The 27976-nt window shown below is 51.9% G+C and overlaps 10 protein-coding genes across 10 annotated transcripts; 5 read left to right on the plus strand and 5 right to left on the minus strand.

Moving 5' to 3' along the window:
* Positions 1-209: 209 nt before the first annotated feature.
* GT037_005177 (uncharacterized protein) lies at positions 210-5248 on the minus strand (the record flags this gene model as incomplete). Its single annotated transcript, XM_038930224.1, has 6 exons — positions 210-399; positions 490-910; positions 2364-2741; positions 2794-3828; positions 4443-4929; positions 5147-5248. 6 exons carry the CDS (start codon positions 5246-5248, stop codon positions 210-212), a joined length of 2613 nt encoding a protein of 870 aa, XP_038787174.1.
* Positions 5249-5617: 369 nt separating this feature from the next.
* GT037_005178 (glycoside hydrolase family 105 protein) lies at positions 5618-6772 on the minus strand (the record flags this gene model as incomplete). The annotated part of the gene is made up of 1 exon (XM_038930225.1): positions 5618-6772. One exon carries the CDS (start codon positions 6770-6772, stop codon positions 5618-5620), a length of 1155 nt encoding a protein of 384 aa, XP_038787175.1.
* A 1238-nt stretch (positions 6773-8010) lies between these two features.
* GT037_005179 (cia30 family protein) lies at positions 8011-8988 on the minus strand (the record flags this gene model as incomplete). The annotated part of the gene is made up of 5 exons (XM_038930226.1): positions 8011-8175; positions 8228-8339; positions 8392-8777; positions 8832-8892; positions 8948-8988. 5 exons carry the CDS (start codon positions 8986-8988, stop codon positions 8011-8013), a joined length of 765 nt encoding a protein of 254 aa, XP_038787176.1.
* A 1065-nt stretch (positions 8989-10053) lies between these two features.
* On the minus strand, positions 10054-10996 carry GT037_005180 (replication protein a 32 kda subunit; the record flags this gene model as incomplete). The annotated part of the gene is made up of 3 exons (XM_038930227.1): positions 10054-10659; positions 10713-10936; positions 10993-10996. The coding sequence occupies 3 exons, from the start codon at positions 10994-10996 to the stop codon at positions 10054-10056; spliced, it is 834 nt and encodes a 277-aa protein (XP_038787177.1).
* Positions 10997-11245: 249 nt separating this feature from the next.
* Positions 11246-14034, plus strand: GT037_005181 (atp-dependent rna helicase dbp10; the record flags this gene model as incomplete). The annotated part of the gene is made up of 3 exons (XM_038930228.1): positions 11246-11813; positions 11871-12455; positions 12503-14034. 3 exons carry the CDS (start codon positions 11246-11248, stop codon positions 14032-14034), a joined length of 2685 nt encoding a protein of 894 aa, XP_038787178.1.
* A 424-nt stretch (positions 14035-14458) lies between these two features.
* GT037_005182 (uncharacterized protein) lies at positions 14459-14800 on the plus strand (the record flags this gene model as incomplete). The annotated part of the gene is made up of 2 exons (XM_038930229.1): positions 14459-14616; positions 14707-14800. Coding segments are annotated over 2 exons (252 nt in total), but the record flags the coding sequence as incomplete, so codon positions are not given.
* A 2534-nt stretch (positions 14801-17334) lies between these two features.
* On the plus strand, positions 17335-17550 carry GT037_005183 (uncharacterized protein; the record flags this gene model as incomplete). The annotated part of the gene is made up of 2 exons (XM_038930230.1): positions 17335-17364; positions 17413-17550. The coding sequence occupies 2 exons, from the start codon at positions 17335-17337 to the stop codon at positions 17548-17550; spliced, it is 168 nt and encodes a 55-aa protein (XP_038787180.1).
* Positions 17551-19281: 1731 nt separating this feature from the next.
* On the plus strand, positions 19282-21338 carry GT037_005184 (uncharacterized protein; the record flags this gene model as incomplete). The annotated part of the gene is made up of 2 exons (XM_038930231.1): positions 19282-19935; positions 20010-21338. 2 exons carry the CDS (start codon positions 19282-19284, stop codon positions 21336-21338), a joined length of 1983 nt encoding a protein of 660 aa, XP_038787181.1.
* A 1712-nt stretch (positions 21339-23050) lies between these two features.
* Positions 23051-23751, minus strand: GT037_005185 (uncharacterized protein; the record flags this gene model as incomplete). The annotated part of the gene is made up of 2 exons (XM_038930232.1): positions 23051-23619; positions 23679-23751. 2 exons carry the CDS (start codon positions 23749-23751, stop codon positions 23051-23053), a joined length of 642 nt encoding a protein of 213 aa, XP_038787182.1.
* A 193-nt stretch (positions 23752-23944) lies between these two features.
* Positions 23945-27486, plus strand: GT037_005186 (dead-domain-containing protein; the record flags this gene model as incomplete). The annotated part of the gene is made up of 4 exons (XM_038930233.1): positions 23945-24067; positions 24124-26407; positions 27041-27400; positions 27458-27486. 4 exons carry the CDS (start codon positions 23945-23947, stop codon positions 27484-27486), a joined length of 2796 nt encoding a protein of 931 aa, XP_038787183.1.
* Between the last annotated feature and the right edge of the window lie 490 nt (positions 27487-27976).

The following is a 27976-nucleotide window of genomic DNA, read 5'->3' on the forward strand; positions in this document are numbered from 1 at the left end:
AGATGAATTTCTTTTTGTAGGGCTGAGAAGGATAGCGCATGACAGCTCGGCAAGTACATAAGCCTGTTTCGTGTCAAACATCGTCGTCTTCCCAATGCGGTATGCTCCACACACACTCATCAAATCTCAAACTAACCCTAGAGAACGTGTACCCACCATCGCTTCTGCAACACCAGTTCGCCCCGCACTTTCTTTTTCCTTATCTCAATTCAACACAATGCGCCGCCGTCGACCTGCCACACTGATCCAGTCACGAAGCTTGCGTCGCTGCTAAGCAGGAATTGAATCACTTTCGCGACTTGTTCAGGGCTGGGGACGCGGCCGAGGACGGCGTTGTTGGGGGGTGTGAAGCCGTTCTCAATATCGAAGGCGTCCAGGTGTGGTGTGTCACCAAAGCTTCTAAAATAGTGTCAACGACCGGCTCTGCTCCGACAGTACAAGTGGTGGGAAGAGAACCAGTGTCTGAGATAGGCTGAAGGCATCACTTACGGTGCGATAGCATTGATCCGAATGCCAGTCTTGGACTGCTCCCTTGCAGCAGCCCTCGTAAGTCCAATGACGGCATATTTTGATGCGCAATAGATTGAGCTGCCTTCTTTGTCGACCAGTCCTGCTGTCGATGCTGCATTTACAATCGATCCACCTGGTCCGCCTTTACTTGTGGGATGCATGCTGCGAAGCTCGGCAGCCATGCACAAGAACATGCCCTTAACATTGACTGCGAAGACCTTCTTGTAGTTGTCATGGTCGTGGTCTTTTACAAGGGCCTTGTTGCCCGAGATAGCTGCAAGGTTCACTGCACCTGCGTCGTCGTCAGCCCAAGCACATATCCGGACGTTGACTTCCATAAGCAGATCCGTGCCGTGCAAGACGGTCAGGATGCTCACATACCATCGATAAACTCCAATCCCTAGTTCGAAGGGGCATGTCTTAGCCAGCTCTTTACGGCTCTCTCGTTTGTAACATCCAACATTGTGAATTCCGCATTCGGTCCGAGTTCACTCGAAAGCTGCGCCAGTTCTATTAGCTTGGTGTCCCCGAGGGAGACCTTCGCTCCGCTTGCAACCAGCAGTTTAGCTGTCGCACGTCCAACGTCTGATGTTGCTCCGGACATAACGAACAACTTCCCCTTCAGAGTCTGCGGAGGATGAGGTTTGCTGTTCGGAGACCCGGATTCCTCCTGCTTCGGTGATGGCTCAACATTAGAGGCGGAAGGGGTGTTTGGAGAAGTCGGTATCTGAGAGGGTGTTGTGCGAGATGTTGATCCTTGTGACCTTGGCGACTGCGACGTTGGTGATGGAGATCTTGACGATTCAGACGTTGATACCTGAACAGTTAGTGATTGAGCAGCTGGCGATCGAGATGTAGGTGATCGTGGTAGTTGAGCTGACGATACTTGAGACTGCCAACATGCAGGCTCTGATGCCTGAGATGTAGAAGATTGAGATGTCCGTGTTGAATATTCTGGTAACGGATATACGGATGCTGAAGACGCCAGTGATGGAGGCCTCAATGATGGAACAATCGATTCTGTGATTGTTGACACTGGAGTGTAAGGTGGTGACATGAATTCTGCATAAATTGGTAATGGAAGTGGAGTTGCTTGAGGCTGCAGTACTGTACTATATGATGGTGGAGCCGTTGATGCCCGAGATGTTGATGGTAGAACCGTTGGTGGTGTAGCCGTTGGTGGCGGAACTGGCGATGCTGGAGACGGGCGTCCCAGCTTCCAGTAACGAAACAATCTTTTGGACCAGCGACGTGGTGCCATGATGGTTTTCGCTCGTATGTGTTGATAAACGTCGGTAATACGCGACATTTTGTAATATTCTTAGCGATGGATGAGAGGTATGTTCACCGTGGTTGGCGAGTTGTTGGGTAAGAAGTTGGATGAAGAACGTAGGTACTGCGCTCCAGTTTTGTTCACAGTGAGGTGAGGTACGAGTAGGCAGGCGAAATGCTCACGTGGATGGTGCATGCTGGGTGTACCTGTACAGCATTTTATGTCTAGAAGCAATGATCACGCACGCTCTTGACTGCTACGGGCGTGATGAGCTTACAGGTGCATTGTGCTATCCTGTACAAGAAGGAAGATTGGAAGCTGTACCCTGTCACCAAGTAAGTGCAACAGTTTCGAAGCGCATGATAGCAATCTTTGTAGCCGTACGTGCGTACTGCAAGGTAAGTTGAGGAACTCAATAGCAAATCCGATTTCCTTTCAGTGAATTTGTGTTAGCATCGAATTCTTACACACTACCTAGGTACACATTGTCCTTAGACCTCGTATTTCCCCAACACATTCCTCGCCTCCGCAAATTCATTCTCAAGGATTTCTTGTCGCTCCTGCCGAACTCGAATCTCACATTCGAAGTTCTTTGGCGTCCTCACAAGACCATCCATGAATCCTGTTTCGGGGTCAACATCTACCGGCCTTCCAGGCTTCTCTTTGAATTCAAAAGCCCAAAGCAACTTCACGATAGCAATGAAGAGACTGCGCTCGGCGAGATGCATACCGGGACAGATGCGTCGTCCGGCACCGTAGGTATAGTGGTCCCGCGAGGCGATATCGGGAGACGCTGCGTAGTGAGATGCGGCGTGGATGCGAGTTGCGTATCGGTCAGGATCGAAGTCTGACATTGGGGACTCGCAAGTATTGACGTCGGCTGGAGAGTGATTCAGATCCCAGACATTTATGAGGACAGTCGTGTTCTTAGGGATGAAGTAGCCATCAATGGTGTCATCTGTTTCACTTTAGCCATTGTCGATATATATCGCGCGTGGACTGAGGTTTACCGGCGGTGCTGTGATGCGGCATGATGCTCGCTACTGGCCTCCATCGCATCACCTCCTTGATGATTTGAACGACATACGGTAGCTTCGCAACATCGCTCCACATCGGCGATCTTTTGCTTCCTACCACTTCATCAACTTGCCTATGAGCTCGTTGTTGAACACCTGGATACTTGATCATAGCTTGTACGAAAACCCGTATAGCAGATGCCGTCGTATCACTCCCAGCATCGATCAATGAGCCCGCAAGGGTGTCCAGATCTCTTCTCGTTAGATTGATACCCTTCTCTCCCTCATCCAGCAGGTAGTCATACACAGAACCTGCACGTACCCCACGCCTTCTCCTCTCCAACACTGGCTCTGCCATCTTCGTGAAGACAGCATTAACAGCCTGTCCACTCTCATCTCCTTTATTCTTCCAATTCTTCCACCGTCCCCGCCACATCCACTGGGGTACGTATACCAACCAAGGTAATAAGTCTACCGGCGGTATTGCACCAACCTCAAGCAATTCGACATACTTCTCGAACATGACTATATACTCTTGAAGTTCGTCTGCATGTCTAGTCCTTGTCCCATACACCAAACTCTTAATGATACTATTACTGAATCGCAAAGTATGCACCATAAAACCTCCTGGTTCGTGCCAGAAGTCATGTATCATCTGCCTACTTTCAGCTTCCACAATGCCAACGTACTCCTTCTCAACTTTCGCTTCGTTGAAACACTGTGCATATAACTTTCTGCAAAGCCGCCATTTATCTCCCGAGGGCATGAAGACGACCAAGGGAATATTCGCTGGATCTCTGGCAATATAGCGCTCGGCAAAGAAGAAAGGTGGTCTGCTGTTGTATGTTGCGCCGCGCTTGTCAATGAGCTCGCGGACCAGGCGGCGGTCGCTGAGCACGATGGCTGTGGTGTGAAAGAGTTTCAGGCTATAGATGCGGCCATATTGCTTTCTCCAAGCTGTGAATTGGAAGTGTGCATTCTTCGTCGGTATAGACAGCAGGTTACCAAGGAGAGGAAGGGTTCGTGGGCCTGGAAGATTTAGCATTGGATCGAGAGATGGTGTGATTTAGAGGATACCAGGTGGTAATCCTGCTTCTCGGCGACCTATCTTGAGGAGATAGTATAGGCTGACTACTACGGAGGCAACGAATAAGGCAGCTAGAGTAGCCATGATCCAAGATAGCTCTTGAGACAGATTGTTGTCAACCAATATTTCAGAATGAACGGAACTTGGATCGTGTCATATATATTCGCAGGCTTGTCTGTCAGGAAAGACAAGCAATATGTTCTGCGCGCGCTCTTTTCATATGTAAATCAGGCGGGGTAAATTGTGCTACCATTGTATCGGTAGGCAAGAAGTATGCATTAGCTGTTTCCGGATGCGGGACGTTGGTAGAATCCAATTGCAAGGCAAGGTGGTAAACCGAGATGCCGATCGGGGGAGTATTGCATAATAGCCAAGGCATGCACATGTTCATCCTGTTCGAGGTAGCCTACATTCCCTATCCAAGGCATATGCAGCGAAAAGGATCTTCAACGAAACCACAAACCGTATTGTGCAGAGTGAGTGATGGAGCGAATATGATGGAGGGACATTAAGTATAGAAAGTAAAAAAGTATCGTAGTGTTTTACAAAAGCGCACCTGCAAAAGCAGAGATGACGAACATGCCCAACATGCCCAGGCCGGCCTTGCTTACACCCATGGGTGCAGCAGCACCAGTGCTACCTGACGAGCCCGTAGCATCAGGGCCATTACCACCAGACGTCCGGCTCGCGCTTCCACTTCCACTTGGTGTGCCCGTCGCGCTTGCCGTGTTGTTTCCCGAGCAAAAGATCTGGCTGGGGTTCACACCGTTGTCCATAAAACAGGCATTGAGATCAGCAACAGTCTGGTCGTACGCGAGACAGTAATATCCGCATGAACCGTTGAACTCCTCGACCGGAGCGTCTTTGCAGCATTGCGAGAGCGTGTCGGATGTGTTGGAGGGGATGCCGGTTGTGCTGCCGACAGCGCAGAAGACATCTTGGGTAGGAAATTGTGTAAAGTCGGCCGTGGTGCACGAGGCGCCCGTTGCGCTGGGAGAGGCGGCAGATGATACAGCGGAAGACATTGTTGCGAGCTGAGGTTTCTGTATTGTGGTTAGGATTGCATTGGATGTCCTGTATTGAGAGTCTTACATTCGTGCTTGATCAAGACTTGTTTAGTAGCACAGCGACTATGTAATGTTTTCTTCTACTGCGAAGTTAGTAGTCGGAGGTTAGTTGTCTAGCACAATAGCAGGGACGACGCAACGGTCAAGAAATATCCGCAAAGGCAATGCCACGACTTAGCGCAACGTCACCGACAGTTCCAGCAAGATCCATCACGCCAGCGGGCCTGTCGCTCATGGCCCAGCTGTTGATCTGAGGCTGTGACGCTGCTCGGGGGCGTGGCTCGTAGCTCCACATGGTTGCTCAGGAGACCTGTTTCCAAGGATTATTTTTGGCAACCATGACGGACCTTTCGGCAGCTGCTCGCCGAACCACGACAATGCGGCAGGGCAAAACCTCACCATTAGAATTGGCATACGATACAACGACGATTGAGTATATGAGTAGGGGCTGTGTTGCTGCGTGACGTGGTTGATGTGCTTCGCCAAATTTCTCCATTAGTGACATGGCGCGCGCTGGCTTGATGAGGATAGCGTGGCGCGTGGTAACCGGACGGAGACACGAATGTTTACTCAACTCGGAAGTCCAAGTCAACTTCATCAAAATTTCCCACTTGGGATCTGATTCAAAGTATATACATTAAATGTCTAAAACCGCCTTCTCGGTCTACTCCAGTCCAGCCTTCTCCATTTCGGTAGCGGCGTACATGAATGCACCAGCACCCTTACCATCGTTGATCAGCGTCTCAACACCAGTGTAGTACTCGTAAGACGCATCGCCCTTCAAGCTTCCTACAGTGACCGTGCCGGTAAAGCTGAGGGTACCGTTCTTCTCGTACTGGATGAAGTCATCCAACATCAGATCCCACGCCTTGGACGCTGTTTCCTGGTACGACTTCTCCAACAAACCCAGCCTGACACCCTTCATGTATGCGTAGGTGAACATGGCTGTGGCGCTCGACTCGATGTAGTTCCCCTCCTTTCCAGCAAGCTCCGGGTCCATGAGCAGCCACCATCCGCCGCTGATATCTTGGACGTCCTTGATACCAGAGGCCAGTGTGACAAAGTAGTCAACGAGCTTGGAGTAACCAGCGTGTGTCTTGGGGAAGACTTCGAGCACCTCAACGAGCGCAACAAAGTACCATCCCAGAGCACGGTCCCACACATATGGTGAAGCACCAGTCTCAGGGTCAGCCCACACAGTCGACTTGTCTTCGCTGTAGCCATGGTACAGGAGGTTGGTTGTCGTGTTTCGGCAGTGCTCCTCGATCAGATCGAATTGCAACTCGATATCGTTCCACGCAGTCGTGTTGTCGGGCTCGAAGTATGATGTGTAGGTCGCATAGAAGGTATCGGCCATGTAAATACCATCTAGCCACATCTGGTTCGCATAGACAGGGGCCCTGTGCCAGAACCCGCCTGTGGGGGTGCGCGGCCATCGGTCCAGCTGCTCACGGAGACCCTTGGCCGCAACAACGTACTTGTCGTCTTTACGGCCCTCCGAGTTCCAGAAGTAAAGGATGTTGTTGCCAACCCGGATGTCGTCCAGTGTATAGAAGGTGGAGTTCCACCCCTTGATAGTGCCATTGGAGGAAACAACTGACGAGACGGCTTCGGAAGCGTACGCAAGCAGAGAAGAGTCGTTTTGCGTTGTGGCGGCTTTCTGGATACCTTCATGGATGACCGAGGCGACGTAGTGGTTGTCCATGTGCTGGCTCTTGGACAAAAAGGAAGAGGCCATCCATGTCGAATACGGCCTGGTGGTGTTCTTCGCCGCAAGTGCTGTGCCAGCCAAAGCCAGGGTGAGAGCCGGAAGATGCATGGTTGCGAAACGGTATTATGAGCAAGGCAGGATTATCACAAACAAGCCGAGGACCCTGGAGAGACGAATTGAAACACCAGCGAATACTCTATTTGGCGCTGTACTCCTGTCGCTCTTTATACGCAATGCGCTGCGTCCGTACTCGTCGCCCATCTTCTCCCCATGCCCGCCACTACTGCAGTTGCTGCAATCAAAATCCATGTTCATGCAGCCTCGTAGCGTCTCAGCCTCTCCACCTTGTGGTCCTGGACGGTACCTAAAGAATTTCCGCGAGCGGAGGTTTGCCCATCATCGACGAAATCGGCAAGGTCTAGCCATGGTCTGCGACTTGGCAGCGGAGAAATTGGTGATTGGAGATGTGGTGCCTGAAGCGGCGAAAATGCTCAACAGCAGCTGTAATCTGGAGGAACTGCAGGTATGAGATCAGGCTGCATCCATTGACCTAAATTATGATTTTCATACAAAGTTGCAGCGTTGTCGATGGCATTCTTGTCCATCGCGATGTGGAGACAATTGCTGCAATACATGAAGGAGCTCACCCTGAGTGCGGGTCGCCCTAGCCGAGTCAAGCATCCCAAGTCCGCGGGAGGCTTCTTGTGTCCTCTTGTCCCACTGCGCCAATGAACGTCAAGCTTCAACGTTCCCGTCGACGGCAGGACGTGTTGATTCGGGCGGTTCTTTGGTACTTGGTCGTTGTGCATGCAAAATGTGCTTACGAACGCTTACTCAAAACGATCTCACGAAACATACAGCCAAGCAATCCTCCAAGTATGTGGACTGACGAACACAGGTCCTAGCGCTGTACAAATTACCGACAAGCAAGAAGGATGCCAAACACTGTACGGGATTTTCCGACCATACGACCAGTGCAATGCATTCAGTATGTGAAGTTGATGTTGTCGGGGCGGACAAGAGTCTTGCATCACATACAGCCGCCAGGCACCGGATCCTTTCGGCTGTAGCGTTCCGCCCTCTTACAATGGCATGTACCTATTTATTGTGCACTCGTACTTGCTCTGGACTTTGGGAGTGTTGCGTAAGATAACGTGTTATACGCAGACTAGATAACAATATGCAAAGGGATGAGATCATATCCAAGACATCTCGTGGCATGATTTGGTACAAGGATGACCATCGGACAAAATATATTGCCCTTACTCGGGAATATGGTAGTTTCGTCCACCAAACCGACATCTTGCCAAGACTGTATTTCAAGCACCAAACAGCGTGTTTTCTGTCTAGAGTGTTGGGTTCTTGACGACAGACCACCATCTTCCGAACCTCATGATACCCATGTCATATCCTTTCCACCAACAATATCCCCACGAGATAGCCCATGTCGAACCCAGGATAACTGCCAGCCCAACGAGATTAGAATTCTTCCAAGACCATGGCTCTTGCTCCTGGCATAGGTGTTAGCTATCAGCTAGCACTTTAAATTTGTTAAAGTCTTACTCCCGTGCCCTTCTCGCTACCGATGATACCCTTCTCAATGTCGTCTGGTTGCGCAACCGCCTTGATCGAGTTGATGGTGAGATCGAAGTCGCCTTCTTGAGTGCCAAAGAAACTGTCCATTATTAAGTATTGCGGCTGAACAATTTTGTAATGGAGATTTTTACCTTCTCATCATGATGCTGAATCGCTTGACATTCTTCGTGTCTAATGGCTTCGCATCGTCCTTCTCTTTGCCGCGATACGTTGGCTTCATTGCATGCCACGGTACGAACAGATCGAGTTTGCTTTGCGACTCAAAGTCGTACTCGTAGCTGATGGTTGATTGTTCTCGCCCATCTGGCATGAGTGGCAGAATCTCGTCTTTGAGAGTCAGCGTGTACTTTTTGCCATCATGTTTCCCGATATCGAGATAGACGCCGTCGTATGCAGACAAGTCCCAGGTGCGGTCCTCGCCAGTAGTGCGTTGATTAGCAAAGCCGGCACCACCGAGAGCGGTGATGTCAAGATTGCCATGGAAACGTGCTGATGAGCCAGTAATGGTGAGGTACGACTTTGTTCGAGTATGTTAACAATGAGACTAGTTCGTTTCAGAAATTGAGATTACCTGAGATGCTCCTCCTCTTACACGGTCATCACTATCCGTCCAATCCGAAGCTTTCCAGCCTCTGCATGCAGATTCGTCAGCATTGAATCAGACAATGCATTGCCGATGCGTCTTACTTGTCATCGCCAAAAAGTACAAGTTTCTTTTCTCTGCTCATTTTTGTGGATGTACAATGTATGATTATTGCGTCGTGGATGATAGCTCAAACAAACCTTGGAACCTTGGAGGCGCGTCCGAATCGAGTAGTGACCTCATGATGGGGCCCGTGCGGCTGACCGTCCAAACACACTTATTCGCCTGTACGCATCCTTATACACTAACTAAAGCACAACATCATCGCGAATACTAGCAAATTGCTGCGTTCCGGAACAAAACATGGATTTTCGGCCCGCGTCGCGCATGGGCGATGCAGATGAGTCCATACTAGCCGAACCATACCGACCGTTCTACAACATCTTCGGAAGCCAACCCATCTTAGTAAAACAGTACTTCTCCCTGGTCTAGGGTTTCCCCCCCTCCGATCTGACATGTTGTGTAGAAACAATGATTATGACCGAGTGGCCTTTAGGGAGAGACCATGGTTTGGTGTACTGCTATTTGATAATGTATCGTCGGATGCAAGGGACCATGCTGCGAATGAACGAAGTAGGTCGACTCGGAACAAGCCAGTGGATCTGACGGCTAACGTCATCTACAGCATTTCTGTCCTGGCTGAAGCTTAGTGTGTATATGGCCATTGTATCTGTAGCCATCGTCCTCTCGTTCCACCTCAAATCAGAACCCACACCACTTGGTAAGTCATGGGCTAATTTGTCTGTAACTTGGTGTTGTGCTAAACTCTCGCAGAAAAGCGTTTCGCACTACCGTTGGGAATCATTTTTTGGTTGCTTTCCATGGCGTGCATGCTATCAGGATTATCGAATTATATTCATACTATCTCACGGTATAGTCAGCGGCGGGCATTGGTGCAGACGGGCTGGAAGACGCAGGTCGTTTTCACGGTGGTGTCATGTGCCATTGTTGCGACGTGCATATTGTTCCTCTCAACGAACGCGGAAAAGTGATAGCGGACAAGTAACAGGGATCTCGAACACTTCCGACGCAGTAGATGGAATATCATAATAAATCGTTACGCTCGTGCTGATGTCGCTAAACCAGCATAGTTTATTCTTGTTCTGTTTGCTCATTCCCACTCGAGGCCACGCGCCTATAGACATTTGACTTAATCTGCCTCAAGGATGGCCCATGTCTGGTCGTCAACAGTCGTGTAGATGAGACCACCTGACAACAGATCATCACCAGCCCTCGCAACCTCCGCTGTATCAATACCGAGTTTTGCGGCAATCTCATGCTGGTTCAGACCCTCGTTTGATTGCGGCGCTTCTCTCAGATACTGGAACACCTTCTTCGCTGTCTGATTGTAGCCACCGAGATCATAGCCGCCGTAGCTGCCACCCATGGCTGCTTGCTGCTGTCCACCGGCGCCGTTGGTGGCAGCTGCACCGCCCTGCGCACCGCCAGGAGGTCCGCGGGTGAAGTATAGATGTACGGCGGTCGCTTCGAGTAGGTGGTAGGAAACCTCGTTCATGTCTTGGACGGGTCGGATGACTGTCGCTCCGACAGATCTTCGGTCGTTGAAGCTCTTCAGCTTACCCCATGCTCTGCAGTAAGCACCTTCGACGAGTTTGGCTTTGGTGGGGTTGGTCTGTTCTTGGGCGTCGGAATCGACCCATTGCTTGACTTCTATACTGCCAGTGCCGTCATCGAGCCTGTATGTAGTGTTGGTGGTCTGGTTGGATATGTTGCGTATTTGGCCGACAAATGTGAGCTGGCCAAGTAGTTAGCAGAGGCAGATTGGCCACAGAGGCACGGCACACATACCTGGGTGACTACTGTGCCGTCGATCTTGAAGGCGTCATTACTGCCGGCTTCAAGTTGAGCATCCAGTATCTGCTTGATGGTGACGGGGCGCAGCGTGTCTTGGGCACGGTCTTGTCGACCGCCCGGGCTCTGTGTACTGCCGCCCTCTCCTGGTATGAAGCCGCCTCCACCAGCACCGCCGCCGGCGCCGTAGGATGTGTACGAGGTTTCGTAGCCGTTGTAGCCTGCAGCAGTCAGCGCTGGTGGGTTTATATGAGGGGCCAGAGCTGGGGATGCATACTCATCTCGTGGGCGTGGATTGGTTACGCAATGACAGAAGTTCGGTGTGGGCAAAACGCGTCGGACGCGCCTGCCTCATCGCGGGGCACGTGGAAGCTAGCAGCTAGGTGCGCCGTCTCCATCCCTGCCGCCAAGATTTCGAGAGGACCGTGCCCGAAATTTTCCAAAAGGCAGAGAGGAAGGCGCGACTTCCAGACGTCAGGCAGGTAAAGTGCATCACGTCGCCGACAAGTCCCACCACCGACTCACCCACCATGGCTCCCCGCGCGAGCTCGCCGGCGCTCTCCGAAACCGAGTTCGACATATTCGATGCCCTCGCTGGCGGCGATGATGTGCAGCAAGAGGCGGGTTTGGACGCAGATCTGGGAATAGATCTGGATGTTGGACACGGCGACGGATCCGACGACGAAGCCTTCATTGCCGCCAAACAGGCTGCTTCGAATCGCAAAGCGTCCAATGTAGGAAAGTCCGTAAAGAAGGGCGGAGGTTTCCAGGCCATGGGCCTGAATGCGGCGCTTCTCAAAGCCATTACGCAGAAGGGATTCAAGATACCAACTCCCATCCAGCGCAAGGCCGTTCCGCTCATGCTGGACGGACAAGACGTCGTGGGTATGGCTAGGACGGGTTCTGGAAAGACTGCTGCTTTCGTCATACCCATGATTCAGAAGCTCAAGGCGCATTCTGCCAAAGTAGGCGCTCGCGGAATCATCATGTCCCCCTCCCGAGAACTCGCATTACAGACGCTCAAGGTTGTCAAAGAGTTGGGACGCGGCACAGATCTAAGGACTATCCTGCTTGTTGGTGGGGACAGTCTCGAAGAACGTATGTGCAACACGGTAACATTAATTGGCAGCAACGGCAAGACTAACATGTGCACAGAATTCAGCTCTATGACCACTAACCCCGACATCATCATTGCTACTCCTGGTCGCTTCCTACATCTAAAGGTCGAGATGGGTCTCGACCTGTCCTCCGTCAAGTACATTGTATTCGACGAAGCCGACCGTCTTTTCGAAATGGGTTTCGCAGCGCAACTATCTGAAATCCTGCACGCTCTTCCGGCTTCTAGACAGACACTGCTCTTCAGTGCCACATTGCCGAAATCGCTCGTAGAGTTTGCAAGAGCTGGTCTACAAGAGCCAAAGCTTATCCGTCTCGACGCTGAGAGCAAAATTTCACCAGACCTCAAGAGTGCTTACTTCACAATCAAGTCGGGCGATCGAGACGGCGCGCTGCTGCATCTCCTCGATAACGTCATCAAGGTTCCTGTAGGCGAGACCGACGCAGCAAAGAAGGCCAAAGAAGATGCTGCAAAAGCTGCCAACAGCAAAAAGCGGAAGCGCAGCGACGGCTTCGTCAAAGATGTCCCGGTCGCTGAGTCTACCATCATCTTCGCGGCAACGAAACACAGGGTTGAGTACCTGGCCAATCTTCTTCGCGGTGCAGGATATGCCGTATCTTATGGTACGTAATCATGTGTTGTTGCATTGTGATGTCACTAACATTAAAAGTGTACGGCAACCTTGATCAAACAGCTCGCAAAGAGCAGATTCAGGACTTCCGGATGGGCCTGTCCCGTATACTAGTCGTGACCGACGTTGCTGCCCGTGGTGTGGACATGCCCCATATCAACCACGTCATCAACTACGACTTCCCTTCCCAGCCCAAGATCTTCGTACACAGAGTCGGACGAACAGCCCGAGCTGGACGGAAGGGATGGGCCTACAGTTTATGCAGACATGTCGATCTACCCTACTTGATAGACTTGCAGCTTTTCCTCGGAAAAAGACTATTGGTCGGAAGGTCGAGTGAGGAGCCGAACTACGCAGAAGACTTTGTTGTCGGAAGCCTGGCACCATGGCAGTTGGAGTCTTCCGTTGAGCTTGTGAACAAACAGCTCACCGATGATGAGGACCTAGCGCTACTCCTAAGTGTGGCCGAAAAGGGTGAGCGCCAATACCAACGGACACGCAACCAGGCAAGTGCACAAAGTGTAGCACGAGCTAAGGAGTTGGTGGCATCTCCAAACTTTGCAGAGACGCATATGCTCTTCAGCGACGATGCACACAATACTCAAAAAGCGAAAGAAGATATGCTTGCGAGAATCCAATCATTTCGACCCGCAGAGACTGTATTTGAAATCGGCAAGCGAGGTGTCCAGAGCGAGACAGCCGAGATTATGCGCAAGAGGCGTGAACAAGTTGGACGACAGAAAGCCAAGCAAGCGGCCAACAAACTGGCTACTGGAGACGATTTCGACCCACTTCAGGCACCCTCAAGGGAATCGAATAGCAATGAAGAAGGGTCAGAAGACGAAGTTGAAGTTGCTGATGGAGTATACGACTCAGACTCCGATGAACTGGAGGTGTCCGTCTCACAACCATCATCCAAGAAGTCAAAACAAGACAGCTGGAAGAATGATGACTATTTCATGTCATACCTTCCCAAGGAGAACATGGCAGAGGAAAAGGCCTACGGAGTCAGTGGAGGAGACGCTGGTAACTCGAACTTCGTTACTGCAGCAAGGGCGGCGGAGATGTCACTTGTCAACGATGAAATCCAAGGCTTCGCAGATGCCGCCAAATCCAAGATGCGTTGGGACAAAAAGTCGAAGAAATACGTGAACCGCACCAACGATGAGGATGGATCTAAGGGTGCGAAGATGATTGTTGGAGAAAGTGGGCAGAAGATCGCGGCCAGTTTCCGCAGTGGTCGCTTCGACGACTGGCGCAAGGCGAACAAGGTCAAGATGCCTCGCGTGGGCGAAATGGAAGCCCCCAACAGGTCTGCATCATCCTTCAATAACGCCCCGCGCTACAAGCACAAGGCCGAGAAGGCTCCGAAGCAGGCTGATCGGTACCGCGATGATTATCACGTCCAGAAAAAGAGGGTGGCTGAAGCGAAAGAGAAGCGCGTCGGTGCATGGAAGGATGGTGGCGCCAAGAGCGAACTTCGAGATGTGGATGCTGTTCGCAAGAACCGCAAGGTCCAGGAAAATCGCCGAGCAAAGAATGCTCGTCCGTCCAAAAAGCGCAAGTTTTGAGTTCATTGAATCAATACCCGGGCCTTATGCCCAGCAACATGAATCGATTATGAAGTTTTCTCAGGCACGTGTCAGTGAACTAAATTCCGTGTAATCCATTATTTTTCGCGGACCGAGGTGAAAACAATCCGATTTGACAGCTGTACGACGTGGCGACTAAAAGAAATCGAGTTAGACTTAGCAATTGGCCAGATCTCGATATTTGTGCGAAGAAAGGCCGTTGTGACCCGCAAGGTCAGGCCATGTTTGCTTCTCCAGAGCCCGCGTCCCCGTCGGTTCTGTGTAACGCTCGATGTTGGACGACTGTCATTGCTTTGCTGTGCCACATAGGTGCGGATTGGCGAAAGTTTATCGGGGGGCCCTGCGACATGGCAGTGGGCGAGCATCCTGCCCTCCTCGGACAGCGCGCGTATTGACTCGATAGTGGCTTTTTGTGCGCATCGTCGTGGTCGACGAGATTCAAAGGTTAACATACGAGTATCCAGTGCGACGCAGTCCCTTTTTGTATCGACTCGATCAAGGTTTATTTGCTGGCTTTATGGCTACCACCAGTTTGTTCAAATCGGGACTGACAAGCTGCAAGTCAGTCCGTAGCTAGAAACTATGCACACGCTGTCGGCTGGGATAGAGTTGCCGGCGTCTATTGACGTCGGGTAGTGTTGACACTGACAGGCGATCGCGTATAGTCCGCGTATTGGGTGAGCGCCTCGAATCTCACGCCATTGAGATTAAGGTCCGAAGCAGGGATAGGGGCCTCTTCGGGTAGACAGCCAATGCTCCTTGTAGAGGCACGTCATTGCTTGAGGAGATTTCTGTGAGCCGGGACGAGTGTTCCCCACTCATCGCAATGTAAGGGTGCACCAGCCCTGTTTAGTGCCAACGCCGCCAGACTTCAATAATCCTTCTGCACGCGCGCACCTGCGGCTTACCCGACGACTTTCCAGAAGCCGCCACAGTTGTTTTTCTGCATGGTCGCACATGAGCGCGTTTTGCCATGCGATGGTGGGATGCGTGGCGTGTTGAGGATAGCCGCTTTCTTTTTTCTGCGCCCGGAGATTCGGTCGCCGTGCTGCGTCACGCAGGGCACAGCATCAGGAACATTGTTTCACGTCAACGGCTTTTTGATACTCGAGAGGGCTCAAATCGGACGAAACCAATCTCGCTGCGAAGCTCCTTGTGGGTTTCGATGAAAATCATCCGCCTGAACCAGCCATTTGCGCACCAACGGCTGCGGCGTGGCTTCTTCGGAGAGGCGCAGTCTGGGCTGTGGGCCATGGCCATTCGGGTGGATGTATGCGTAGTCACATTCCATATATCGGTAAACGGCTCTTGGGTATTGATAGAGCACTTTACCGGACGGAAATTTCTCGCTCCGTTGCGGGCCTGATCAAACTACCTAGGTATGTCGAGGGGTGAGCGAATCCTGCAGGGCTTGCACTCGCTTGCCCTACATCACGAGACGCTGCAGGTTGCCTGGGAGGTGAGCCTGAGTCGCATTCGCGGAGTGGAGTAACAAGAGGCACACGAGAGGTATATCATTATCAGGTTTGAGTTGGACTCCGAGGAGACCTGTTGGGCACTGAGACCAGCCAGGGAGCTGCTCGGCCCGCACCCAGTCGCAAATCGACAATGGGACCAGCGACGGGCAAGTATGCAAGGACCACAGGGGAGACGGAGAGGCCAGCGAGGGTCCCTTGTAGCGACTACTTTTGGCACAACGTGTCCTGAGCACCGGTTCGTAGATCCCGCCCGCAGGCCTGTCGTGATATTCGGGTCCTGGACAAGCGGCTGACTCGGCGCTCAACAGCTCAACATTTTACGACAACAACGCGAATTGCTCGCAGCGCAGCTCCAGGAGACGTCTCCATCTGTTCGCAGATGATCTCGTCAGGGTTGGCATTAATCACGGAGCTCGACAATGACAGCTGAATCAGCGAAACGGCAGGGCCCGCCGGGAAAGGACATGAATCCCGAGACCCTGGACAGGCCGTTATGCGCATGCCGTAGCTTCGGGGAACCGTAATGAGAGATGAGAGTAATCTACAGGCGATATAAGACCTGCTGTTAACGTCGAAATATCCGCTATCTATGATTATTTTTGGACCTCAGCAATCCTCGACGAGGCTAAATGCAAGGTCTAGTCCTGGGCTTTCGCGTTGGCTTGTCGGTTGGATTTATATTTTCCGCGATTGGGGCCAATCATGACCCACTCGAAGCTGGGCGGATGCGACACTTCTTACAGTGTGGATTTTCTTTGCTTCGGCCGTAATGCTAGTCATTGTACGATCCGGATGACCTGCCCCGGCGAAGGAAGAAGAAACGCTCATGCAGGACCCAGTCTTGACTCATGCCCCCTGCGGCGTGATCTCGGTTCAGGCCGCAGAGAGCAGAGTGAACGTGTGCAGACATGGTTTACTCGCGAGCACGTTGAGCCCCTGCACATCCAAGGTGATGGGATATGTGCAAAGCCCTGTGGCTGCAGATCGTAAATATTGAAGTTATTAGACAATTACAAATTGTCATGATGGGTATTACGGTGGGCGATATTCAATGCTCTTGCAAGGATGAGTTATTCCCAGCTAGTGTAAAAGATATACACACCCACCTCTGCCGTAGACGCGGCATCGATCTTCACGGCAGTCGGCTCAGCTTACCGCTATTCCGCGTTGGGGTCAAGCATCACCGGTGAATATGGCTTTCCTCCGTGGTGCAGCATCAGAAGTTTGCCCTGCCGCAGTCGCCGTTCCACCTTCTCGATGCGAATGTACGGTTGGCTAGCCGTCATAAAGAAGTCGGGGCACTAATGTTGGTGCCGTTACTCCTACACCTGGCGGCAGCGACGTTGATGCCTCATCTTAGCAAAATCGACAACCCGTCATCATATGCTTGGCTAGCTCTGATTACATTCACACTGCAATATGTGTGGTACCGCCAACCCAGGCTTCGGCTGCACATCGTCAATGCTGCGCACACTCCAATAGCACGAGCAATATCGGCGGTCATGCCGTCGTGGCTCGGACAGTTTGCGGGCAGATCGTCGACAGCGCCAGCGCGTTCGATCGATATACCCACCGGAGTATTTTATGTGTGCTATCCCAATGCGACACGGCCGAGACCTATAATGGATGCATGATATACCTCTGGCTTGTTTTGACGTCTGCACTATGACTACGCTTTGCCCTCAGCACTGGATGCCACGTCTAAGCACACCACTTCGGGCGGCTGGAACGCTGGACCGGCCATGTTTCTGCAGGTCGAGAGGATCGACCCAAATGCACCGAGTCCGCTGTTTGACCTCTTATGCACTCATCGCTGGGCATGCAGAAGAAGGTACTAAGCGTATGCGCCACATTCTGACATCTACAAAACACACTCTAGCAGCGACTACGGGAGGAGAGGCCAGCGGATGCAACCTACCGTCGCTTGCACGTTCTGACCCAGAGCACTTTGCATCTGCCAGATTCATCACCCGCGCCATACAAGCTTACAACGCCAGCGCCAGCGATATGCCACTAGACGTAGCGTGTCGCATGACAAGCAGTACATTCCACAGATGCGTCGACTGATGATACTTTCCGCAGGGTGACGTCCTTGCAGGAGGGGAGCTGATGACGACTTGCTTTTAGGGAAAAGAGTGACTTCAAACAATGCATCGACGGGAAACTCCACATAAAGGCGTCGTCGTGTCAGCCATATCCGCAACAAAGGCGTCGATCTGCAGCATCGGATGTGTATCCAATTTTTGTTAGCAGCGATAGAGTTTGCGCCAGCTGAGTGCGTCATCAGAGCGCAGTCTGCAGTGGTGCTTTTGTCGCGACAGCAAGACCCTGAGCAAGCTTTCCCCGGCAGTCCATGCAGCGCAGCCGCTACGAGGCGAGATGTTCCGCTGCGACCGTCGGTCGGTGCGAAAAGACCTGCGAGGCGATCAATGCAGTGGTTGGTCTGAAGGGTCCGGAAGCGCGACTGACAGTGACAAGCGTCTTGATAGTGCACCAGAACCGCGGGCCTGTCAGTGGGAGCCACATTTTCGCAATGCTCACCTCATGGATGCTGGTGGCAGGATTCGCCTGGGTGAATATAACTTCCTTCCTTTACAGTTGCTAGCTGCCCATTTGGTATCCTCTCTGCGGCGCCATGGTTGCCGGATAGGGTAAGAAAAGGCAATTTCTGGGTCGCACGTAAGCGCACGCCGAGGATTAAGGGCGCCGACTTATGCTATGCTTCAATTGAAAGTTTGCCTGGGCGGCTGCAAAACAATGGTGCAATAGCGCGCAGAAGCGCGACCATATCTCGTTAGCACACCCCGGTTCGAGGACGGTGCGGAAGACAGGGGGTTGAGCGGCCTCTGACAAGGCTCCCCAACCCGCACCGCCCATGCACGCTTTCAACTGGCGGCCGTGCATGTGTGATTCCGCGGGTGCATCGACCGACTGGGAAAATCGGCCTAGCAGAAATGTCGAAGAACCATCAGCCGAACGAGGGAAGCATGTAGCTGTCCCCGAGACGCATCCTTCCCTGCTCCCGTTGCCCGGAACTCATCGTGGCCCCCTTCTCCTGGATGGCCCGCCATGCACCACTTGACAGGGATTTAGCAAAGATCTGTGAGTAGAATCTCCATAACCGATTGTGGTTATTACTGGGGAATGTCCGCCGAATGACAGACGTCTGCTCTGGTCCTTGACGAGTTGCCATCCCAAACCCTCATTGGTCCCACCGCATACAACACCACCACCTCGCCTCTTCTCTTCCTCGCCGCCCCATCGCCTGCAGCTACAATCGAGACCAGCCTGATACTCATTCGACATCTTGTCCATTCTAAAGTCGGAACCATCCAGAGGCTGAATAGCTATCGACCCCTTCCGAAGACTATCAAAAGGTATTTTCATGTCTCCCTTTTGCCTCTCACCCCGTCTTCTGCTTCAGATTCTTCATGCCTGGCACGATGCCGCCACCTTGCATTGGAACCTTTTGGGCATTTGTAATTATCGTGTTGGCCAATATCCAACCCTGAGGGAATGCCCTATGTCTGGTCATTGTCTTGATCTTCTCCTCGCTTGTGCACTAGCTTACCTTGGACGCCATGCAGGCCTCATCATACAGCCACGCCAACATCTCCGTACTGTGCCCTTTCTTGCTTCGCAGTCCGAAGGGCATCGTGCGGGGCCGCACACTTATTCGATCCTGCCATACCTCTAACCATTGTGCTCCCGCTGCTGACGCGGCGTCTGAGCGCGCGGTGGTCAAACTATGCAGAGCCTGGTATTACCTGGTCCGACCTCACTCCTCTCTACGCCATTCGGGCGGCATTCAGAACCTGAAGACGGCCTTGCCAAGTTCCGGTCAAAGTTCAGTCCTAACAGGCTTGAGCACCAGGGCTACCCGTCTCCGCCCATGTCCGAATCTCATTCCCCTTCTCGACGACCAGCACAGTCTGTTGAATCTGCACGCCTCTCTTACCCTCCGCTGGCAGGCACATCCCAAAGACAGGATAGTTTGACTCAACCGCCGATTCTACCATCAGTATACGATCCGCGGTCTACGTCGGCTGCGCATGCTCTTCCTCTGCAGCGAGCACCTTACCCTGGGGAACCCCAGCACAGGGGCCAAGGGCTTCACTACCCGCCTGGACGTCCTCTCGAGCACCAACCTTACTCCCATGCCATTCCTCACAACTACGGCTATGGCTACCAAAATCCTGGCCTGCCCCCTTACGCTGGAGTTCAACACCCAGGACCTATGGTGCAGCAAGGCGCAATGATCGCACCTCCACCGGCAAGGCCCACTAAGCCAGCGCGAAGAACTAAAGCACATGTGGCGTCGGCTTGTGTTAATTGCAAGAAGGCGCATCTCAGCTGCGACATTCAACGCCCTTGCGGTCGTTGTGTCGCTTCTGGAAAGCAGGTCAGTATCTTTACTCCGCAACAGAAGCTCAACATAGCGAATGCCTCGCAGAACAGAATTAACGCGTCTAACAGGACACCTGCAAAGACGTGCAACATAAAAAGAGAGGAAGGCCACGGTTAAGAGACGATAGGGAGTTTACTCGGCCAGAAGACGGAAGGCCACCACCTACCCAGCTTGTGGGAGCGCCACCTACCTCCGAACCTCACGCACATCAGCCGACGTACCCCTTGTCTCAGCCATATCGAACCTTCGAACCTCAACGAGTTTTGGAGAGTACTACCCATCAAAAAGAGCCTCATTCAGCTGCATCTGCACCCAGAGATACAGCCGGCGAGTACAGTGGAGTACAAGCGCCTCCCTTTGGCGCGGGACCGAACATGGCGTACCAAAAGCTTCCTGTCGTTTACCTAAATTTGGATCTGGTGATACAAAAAGCAAACCAAGCTTTTGCAGACCTTGTGTCGTTCCTCGGAGACATCAGGGGTAAACATCTTGGCGATCTTCTAGAAGCTCAGCAAAACGAAAGCATGCAGCGTCTGCGAAACGAGCTGCGCGATGAGCGTGATGAACGTGAGCCGACGTACATGGCGCCAATTACTCCGATTGGACAAGATCCTATGCGCGCCGTGATGGACACTGTCGCAGATCACGACATAGATCATTTCACCCAGGGCTATACGAACAGGTCCATGTTCCTTAGCTTCCGCCTCCCGAGTAGTGGACAGTATCAGTCTCTGCAGGTCCAGATTCGGCTTGCTAGAACGTCTCTTTACTTCGTGACTCTAGTCGTTTGCTCACCGCCGAGGCACACGGGTCCGACTCTTCTAACGCAGCAATTAGCTACTCCAACCGCAAGGCATACTCCACAGACGATGTCTGTGCCGTCAATGGCTCCCGTCACGCAGTACACGCCACATCAAGATCGACGAACATCGACGAACAGTTCTGCACCGAACTCCCCCTTTTTCAACTTCTCGTCAATCCGAACATCTCTTCCTACGTTTAGTCCTAGCTCCTACAAGAGCAGTCCATCACATGGCTACTCCCCAACTGGAGGCCCGGAATCCGGGTACTTTCCCACATATCAGGGACCTCCACAACCCACAACAAGCGCATATCCTTCGCCATACGCGCAAAATTCTCGGCCGTCAGCAGGGACGTCGGAACCTCTGCGGGAGCTCAATCGCCCTCCACGTCTCGAGGGGCTGCACCTACCGCCTATCCGAACAGGGCCGGCACCTCTGGGCTCACCACTACACGTCGAAACAGGTGCTGGTGCCTCGGAACGCGAACGTGTGCGACCACGCGACTCTCCTTCGAGTAGCGCCGAACAGCGGAGGCCTGAATCGCCTGAGACGGGTAAGCGGCGGCGTCTGAATATACATGAGGTGCTGGACTAAGGTGGTAGGAGGCAGGAAGACGAGCAGCAATGCGTTCCTGAGACGGAACTGAGGAAGATGACATGGTACGTGGGGCATAAGCGGCGGGGTTTTTGCGGAAAAGAAGGGACCATGTGTTTCCAAGAAGCGGCTATGGTATAAGGGTACCGAGGGACGGGTTCCCTTGTCTGACTGAAACTCGGCGCATTCGAGCGGGATGGCGCATGTTGCACACGGACAACGACATGGACTAGCCCTTGCTTTCATACTTATTTCGTCATCGCTCTTGGATGCATTTTCTGCGTGTCTATGGTTTGCGTTGCATTTCAGGCGTTACCACTTGTCTTTCTGTCTTTTTCCTGCAACAAGTCATAAGCTGGGAGCTTGCCCACTCAATTTTGTTGCGTATCGCATCTTGCTCTTTCTGTTGCTTCCTCTTGACGCAATTAGCATGGACACACCATCTGGCTTCGGCTTCTGTTTCAATATAGTCGCATGTCCTGGCGTCGATACCACAACACGTTGTTTGACTGTTTGGTCATCTGGAGCGTTCGTTCTTCTTATATTTCCCTAGACGTCGCTCTGGGCTATCTCCGCAATCTTCTATCTTAGCATTCGTTGTCTAAATCTTCCACGTCCTGTACCACAGGTGATCCGTGCCCTCGCGTTGGTGTTTCATCATCATCCGACGAGTCGGGTGCTGCTCGCATGACAATCCGCATTTGTAAATAACAGACATTTGTGCGCTCGATCGATGGTCAGAAGTCTGCGAGAGGATTAAATGTTCCCGTTTGTTCTTTAAAGCGAAGCAGTAAGGAGATTATTCTGAGGTTAAGAACACGTCGTGCAGGTTAAAGGCGCGGTCTTGCCTGAGGGTCCAGAGGAGGGAGATCTGCCTCCAGGTGCTGAGCAGTTCCATGAACATTGGATCAACACCACATATATACAGGAAACTGGAGTCTTGGACTGGTGGCCTTTAGGCCTGGGAAATGATCAAGGACGATGGTCACGTTCGATCTGAGCATTTCTATTCTTGGAATCACATTCAACATTCAACATATCTTTCTCTCTTTCGATAAGAGAACCACGGATACAAGTCCGGAAGTATATATAAACAGCGGTGAGCAAACGGCAGCCTGGCTGTGCTCTAAAGATAGTGTGTGTGGGGGTTGGGGAATTATTGGCTGCTAGGCCAGTGGAGGATATACCCTTTTGTCGCATTTTCGTTCAAGGCCGTCGAGAAACAACGGAAGTTGGACGTAGTATAAGACATAGTAGTTTCTGTTCCCATATAGGAATACAAATGTGAGAAAAAGAGAGACCTGTGAGTCCCTCTCTCACGAGTCTTTTGTTGTTCAGAGTACGTTTTTCAAAGTGCCATATAACATGGCGCTCTTGTCCACTATCTGTTGAGGCGTGTGTCGTGGTACAAGCCTCGAAATGTGAAACAGCTACTACGGGCTGGCGAAACTCTAATGATGTGACGAACACCGTGTTCGCGAGTTCCGCCTACCAGAGGCGACGGAACGTGACACAAGCCTGTGGTGGAAATGAGGATACTGGCGTCCGAATTGATGAAATATAGCGTGGGCACATTCAGGTTAATAATGCAAGATGCTTGTTGAATATGCAATGTTAAGAACAAATGGGTATCTTGGTTATGAAAGTACAATTGGAAGAAAATGACCTGTCTTGTCAAGGCCTGAACGCGGTCAACAGAGGACTGGAAGCGATCATCCCAAAGCCTTCATCTTCTTCTTTTTCTTCTTTGCGCCGTCAGCGGGCTCTGGCTTCTTTCCCTGCTGGTAGTCCCTCCAGCTGTTGATGCGCGTATCCCTAGTCTTCTCCCAAGCTTCCTCTTGCTCCCTCTTCCTCTTGCGCTCCTTAATCTCCTCGTCTTCCTTCCTCTGTGCACGTCCCTCTTCCCTCATAGCGGCCTTGATTTGCCTCTGCTTCCTCATCTCGTTGTCTCTGATGACCCAGATAACCTTCTGCCTCCACTCTTTCGCAAACTCGTCGCCACGTGTCTCTTCATCGTCAGCCGTGAGCTTCTTCTCTCGCATGAGCAGCATGCGCGCATCAGCAATGTTCTCGTCTAGCTCTGCGCGCAGCTTCTCGTCGAGTAAGACAGTCTGGGCTTTCTTGAGACGGTCAAAGGCATCGGGGGCGAGCTCGTTCTTGGTCTTGTCAGGATGAATAAGGAGGGACTTGGCGCGGTAGACTTTCTTGATGTCGGATTCGGGGACACCGGGCTGGAGATCGAGGACGGCGTAGGCATCGAGACTGAAAACACTACGGATGCCTGTGTTTGTTAGCATGGGATTCTACTATAGTAAAATGAATATGGTCAAGTCAACTTACGGTCAATCTCAGCGTCCTTGTCAAGCTCTTTGCCGAGGCCCGCGAGCTGAGCATCGATATCGTCGTCGGCCATGGTGAATGTATGGACGCGTTGTATTGGTTCGGGTATAGACGGGTTGGAGGTGGGTATATTGTTGTTTGAGCGTGAATCCCCGCGGCGAAGCGCACGGTCCACCAAAGCCCAAGTTCTCCACCAAAAAGTTCTCTCGCGATGCGCCAACCAGCCTCAACACCGAAGCAAGGCGAAGACGAGGTAGTGCGCTGAAATGGTTGCATCTGGATTCACCGGTCGCACGCGACCTACCAAGGTCAAGAAGAGGGAGAACCTCAAGAAGAGGACGCGCGACGATGTAGATGTCGCCAAGCTGGACCAGGCTGTCCAGGCACTGGTATGTATGCAGCGACTTACACGAGACAGGCAGCGCAGCAAAGTAACCGTATACAGGACCCCAAGCATGGCGCTTACAAAGACTTTACCGACCTCCCGCTTTCCGACCCAACCAAGCAAGGCCTCAAATCGTCGCATTTCGCCGTCATGACAGATGTCCAGGCAAAAGCCATACCGCTGGCCCTACAGGGACACGACATTCTTGGTGCCGCCAAGACTGGCAGCGGAAAGACACTCTCCTTCATCGTACCTGTGCTAGAGAATCTGTACCGACATCAGCACATTGGCCCCGACGCTGGCTTGGGCGCCTTGATCCTGTCCCCGACTCGAGAACTCGCTATCCAGATATTCGATGTCTTGCGCAAGATCGGACGACATGGACACATGTTTGCGGCAGGTCTGCTGATCGGAGGAAAGAGCTTGCAGGATGAGAGGGAGGCACTTACCAAGATGAACATTCTCGTCGCAACACCGGGCCGTATGCTACAGCACCTGTCGCAAACAGCAGCCTTCCAGGTGGACGACTTGAAGATGCTGGTGCTGGATGAGGCAGATCGCATCCTTGACATGGGCTTTCAGCGCGACGTCGACGCCATCGTTGAATATCTTCCCAAAGAAAGGCAGACGCTGCTCTTTTCGGCTACACAGTCAAAGAAAGTCTCCGACCTGGCTCGCTTGAGTCTTCAGGACCCCGAATATGTATCTGTACACGCCGAGGACAAGAGCGCGACCCCCAAGGGGCTTACGCAAAACTACATCGTTTGCCCGGTTGAGGAAAAGTTGGACACTCTATGGAGTTTCATACAGGCGAGCAAGAAGTCCAAGATTCTTTGCTTCTTTTCGTCTGCAAAGACTGTTCGATTCGTCTACGAAGCTTTCCGTCACATGCAGCCTGGTATACCACTTCTCCATATCCACGGTCGTCAAAAACAGGGAGCTCGACTTGATACAACGGCAAAGTTCTCTGCCGCGAAACATTCTTGCCTATTTGCGACAGATGTCGCAGCTCGAGGACTAGATTTCCCAGCAGTTGACTTCGTGATTCAAGTTGATTGCCCGGACGACGTCGATACCTACATCCACCGTGTCGGCCGAACAGCACGGTACAATCGCGAGGGACGCGGAGTACTGTTCTTAGCACCAAGCGAAGAGGAAGGCATGCTCAAGCGCTTGGAGGCTAAGAGAGTGCCTGTCGAGATGATCAACGTACGACAAAAGAAGCGTCAATCAATCAAGGACCAGCTACAGAACATGTGCTTCCAGGATCCAGCTCTCAAGTACCTCGGTCAGAAAGCATTCATGACGCACGTCAAATCGATATATCTCCAAAAAGACAAAGAGGTGTTCAAGCTCAAGGAGTACAATTTGGAAGCATACGCGGCTAGCTTGGGTCTACCGGGAACGCCAAAGATCAAGTTCTTGAAGGATGACAACAGCAAGCAGAGGAAACAGGCATCAAGGCAGATGATTGAAGTTTCAGACTCTTCGGACGCTGAAGAGGCTCCAAAGGCAGACAAACCTGTGCGAACCAAATACGATCGCATGTTCGAGCGAAAGAACCAAGATGTTCTGGCAGAGCATTACCAGAAGCTGGTCAGGGATGGAGACGACGAAGCCCCTGCAGATGAGTTCAGCGGTGCCGGAGCGACGAATAATGCCGCCGACGACGACTTCATGGCCGTCAAAAGACGGATTCCAGCTGATGACGATTCGGGCGATCTCGACTCTGACAAGGCTCCGAATGTCCCACCAGGCGGTCGACTTGTTCATATTGCTGGTGCTTCTCAACCAATTGTTGTCGACAGCAACCGCCGCGAAAAACTCCTGCAATCGAAGAAGAAGCTTACCAAACTTATGGACAAGGGCAAGAAGCTCGTCTACGACGACCAAGGTAACCCGCACGAGATCTACGAACTCGAAGATGAGGAGCAATGGCGCGCCAAAGGTCTACCAGAAGAGCAACGTCAAAAGTTCATTGAAGCAGCACGTGAGGTCGTTCAGACCGCCGATGTCCAGGATAAGGCGACCGCGAAGGCGAAGAGGAAGGAGCGAATGCTCAAACGCAAAGAAAGAGAGAGGGCTGAGTTGGCTGGTGAAGGTGGTGAGGATGCGGGTGTCGAGCTTCCTGATCCAGGTGAGGACCTTCTGGCCAACTTTAGGGCGGACGCAGAATACAGCGATGAAGACGAAGAAGAGCAAGAAGAGCAGCCGAAGAAACAGAAGAAGTGGTTCCAATCTGATTCCGAAGATGAAGAGAAGACCAAGAAGAGGAAGAAGGCAAAGGCGACGCACAGAGTGGAGGAGCCGGAGACGCTGGAAGATATGGAGGCGCTTGCTGCCGGTTTGTTGGGCTAATCGGTATTTTGCATCTATTTACATATAGTTATCAAACTTCCGCATAGGATTTTTCATGTTCTGAACCAAGATATCTTTCTACTTTTCCTCTAGCATCTAGCAAAATGCGATTATTATCTCCCCATATTTTACATATTTACCAGAACTGCCATCGCCTACATCAGTTGGCTCATCGTCTCGCTCTGGACAGACGATAGATTGCCGACAATCGCAGCCGATCGTTGAAGGTGGCAGGGATGGCTTACCATGCAGCTGGTATTGCCTGTATACAAAATTGTATGCAGCATCATCTAAAGCCTCGTGTTGTAACCGGGGGATGGGCTGAAGAGGCTCAACAACCATCTATTTAGCCTACCGACCCATCAATATAGATGAGAAGAGCGTTGGTGGGATTCCAGGTTGGGGAGGTGTTGATGCGAGAATGGCATGTGTTCGGGTTACGAGCTTGAAGTTAAACAAGTAGAATATATATCATAGACCTGATTCTCCAAACACTCGTCCTCCTTGTCCTTAGCAATTCTGATCAAATCGTTATAGAAACCTGTATACTCGACTTCGTCTTGTTTCCAACGAACGACTACAATGCACATCGCCATCGCCATCCTGATCGCATGGCCAGCGTTCCTTACCTCCGCCATCCCAATGGCGCCTCGAGCCGCCCTAATAGGCTCACCAAGAAATGTCTACCTCACCACTTGCACCACACGATCCGTTACCGCCGATACAACCTTATCCTCTGCTATTCTCTACAGCGGCTCCGCATCTACCAACAACCCCACAGACATCGGCACCGTATCTTCTCCGCGCGCTATCCAGTGGGCTGGTTTCACTCGGCGCGTAACCCTCGAGTCTGGTGTTTTTGAATCTAGGATTGCACAGAGTGCTGACACGCTGCCGAAGAGCGAGCTTGCAGGGTCGGCGGTCTTGACGGGAGATGGGAATCTCAAGGAGGAGTTTGCTTGTTTTAGGGATGGAACGAGTACGTTTAGAATTAGTGCTGGAGTGCTAGGAGCAGAGACGACGGTTTGCGTGGCAGATTTCTGGTGTGGGAGTATTGCGGTTTAGATGGAGGATAAATATGGCACGCATGGTGTTGGCTGAGTCTCTCAATACGTGACCAGCTTGTTGTTAGTGTAGGGTCTTTTAATTCCATAGACACTCTGTTCTGCATGTGCGAGGCGCATCATCATAGTCGCTGACTAGCGATCGTCATCAGAATACCATTATCGTCACCAATTTCACAACGTCCCAGCCGCTGGCATGCACACAAAACACATTCTTGTTATCGAATGGCACTATCTCTTATCTTTCTTGCGTAGATTTTACTTTGGAAGACGAGGCAAAAATACTGGATAAGAAACATACAACAGCGGAGATTCGCCAGTGGTCACCCACCTGATTACTAGTCCGCCGGTCGAAGGCTTAACGTGTGGAGAGCAAACGGGATCCAGTGTTTATCCTTCGCCTGTGGTCGTATGTGGAAGGAATGGCAAAAAATATTGTAATCAATGTTGGAGTTGTGATACATCCGACGTTGAGCATGTCGGAGAAAGTA

The sequence above is a fragment of the Alternaria burnsii genome (assembly GCF_013036055.1).
Source record: "Alternaria burnsii strain CBS107.38 chromosome Unknown 740, whole genome shotgun sequence".
NCBI classification, from domain to species: domain Eukaryota; kingdom Fungi; phylum Ascomycota; class Dothideomycetes; order Pleosporales; family Pleosporaceae; genus Alternaria; species Alternaria burnsii.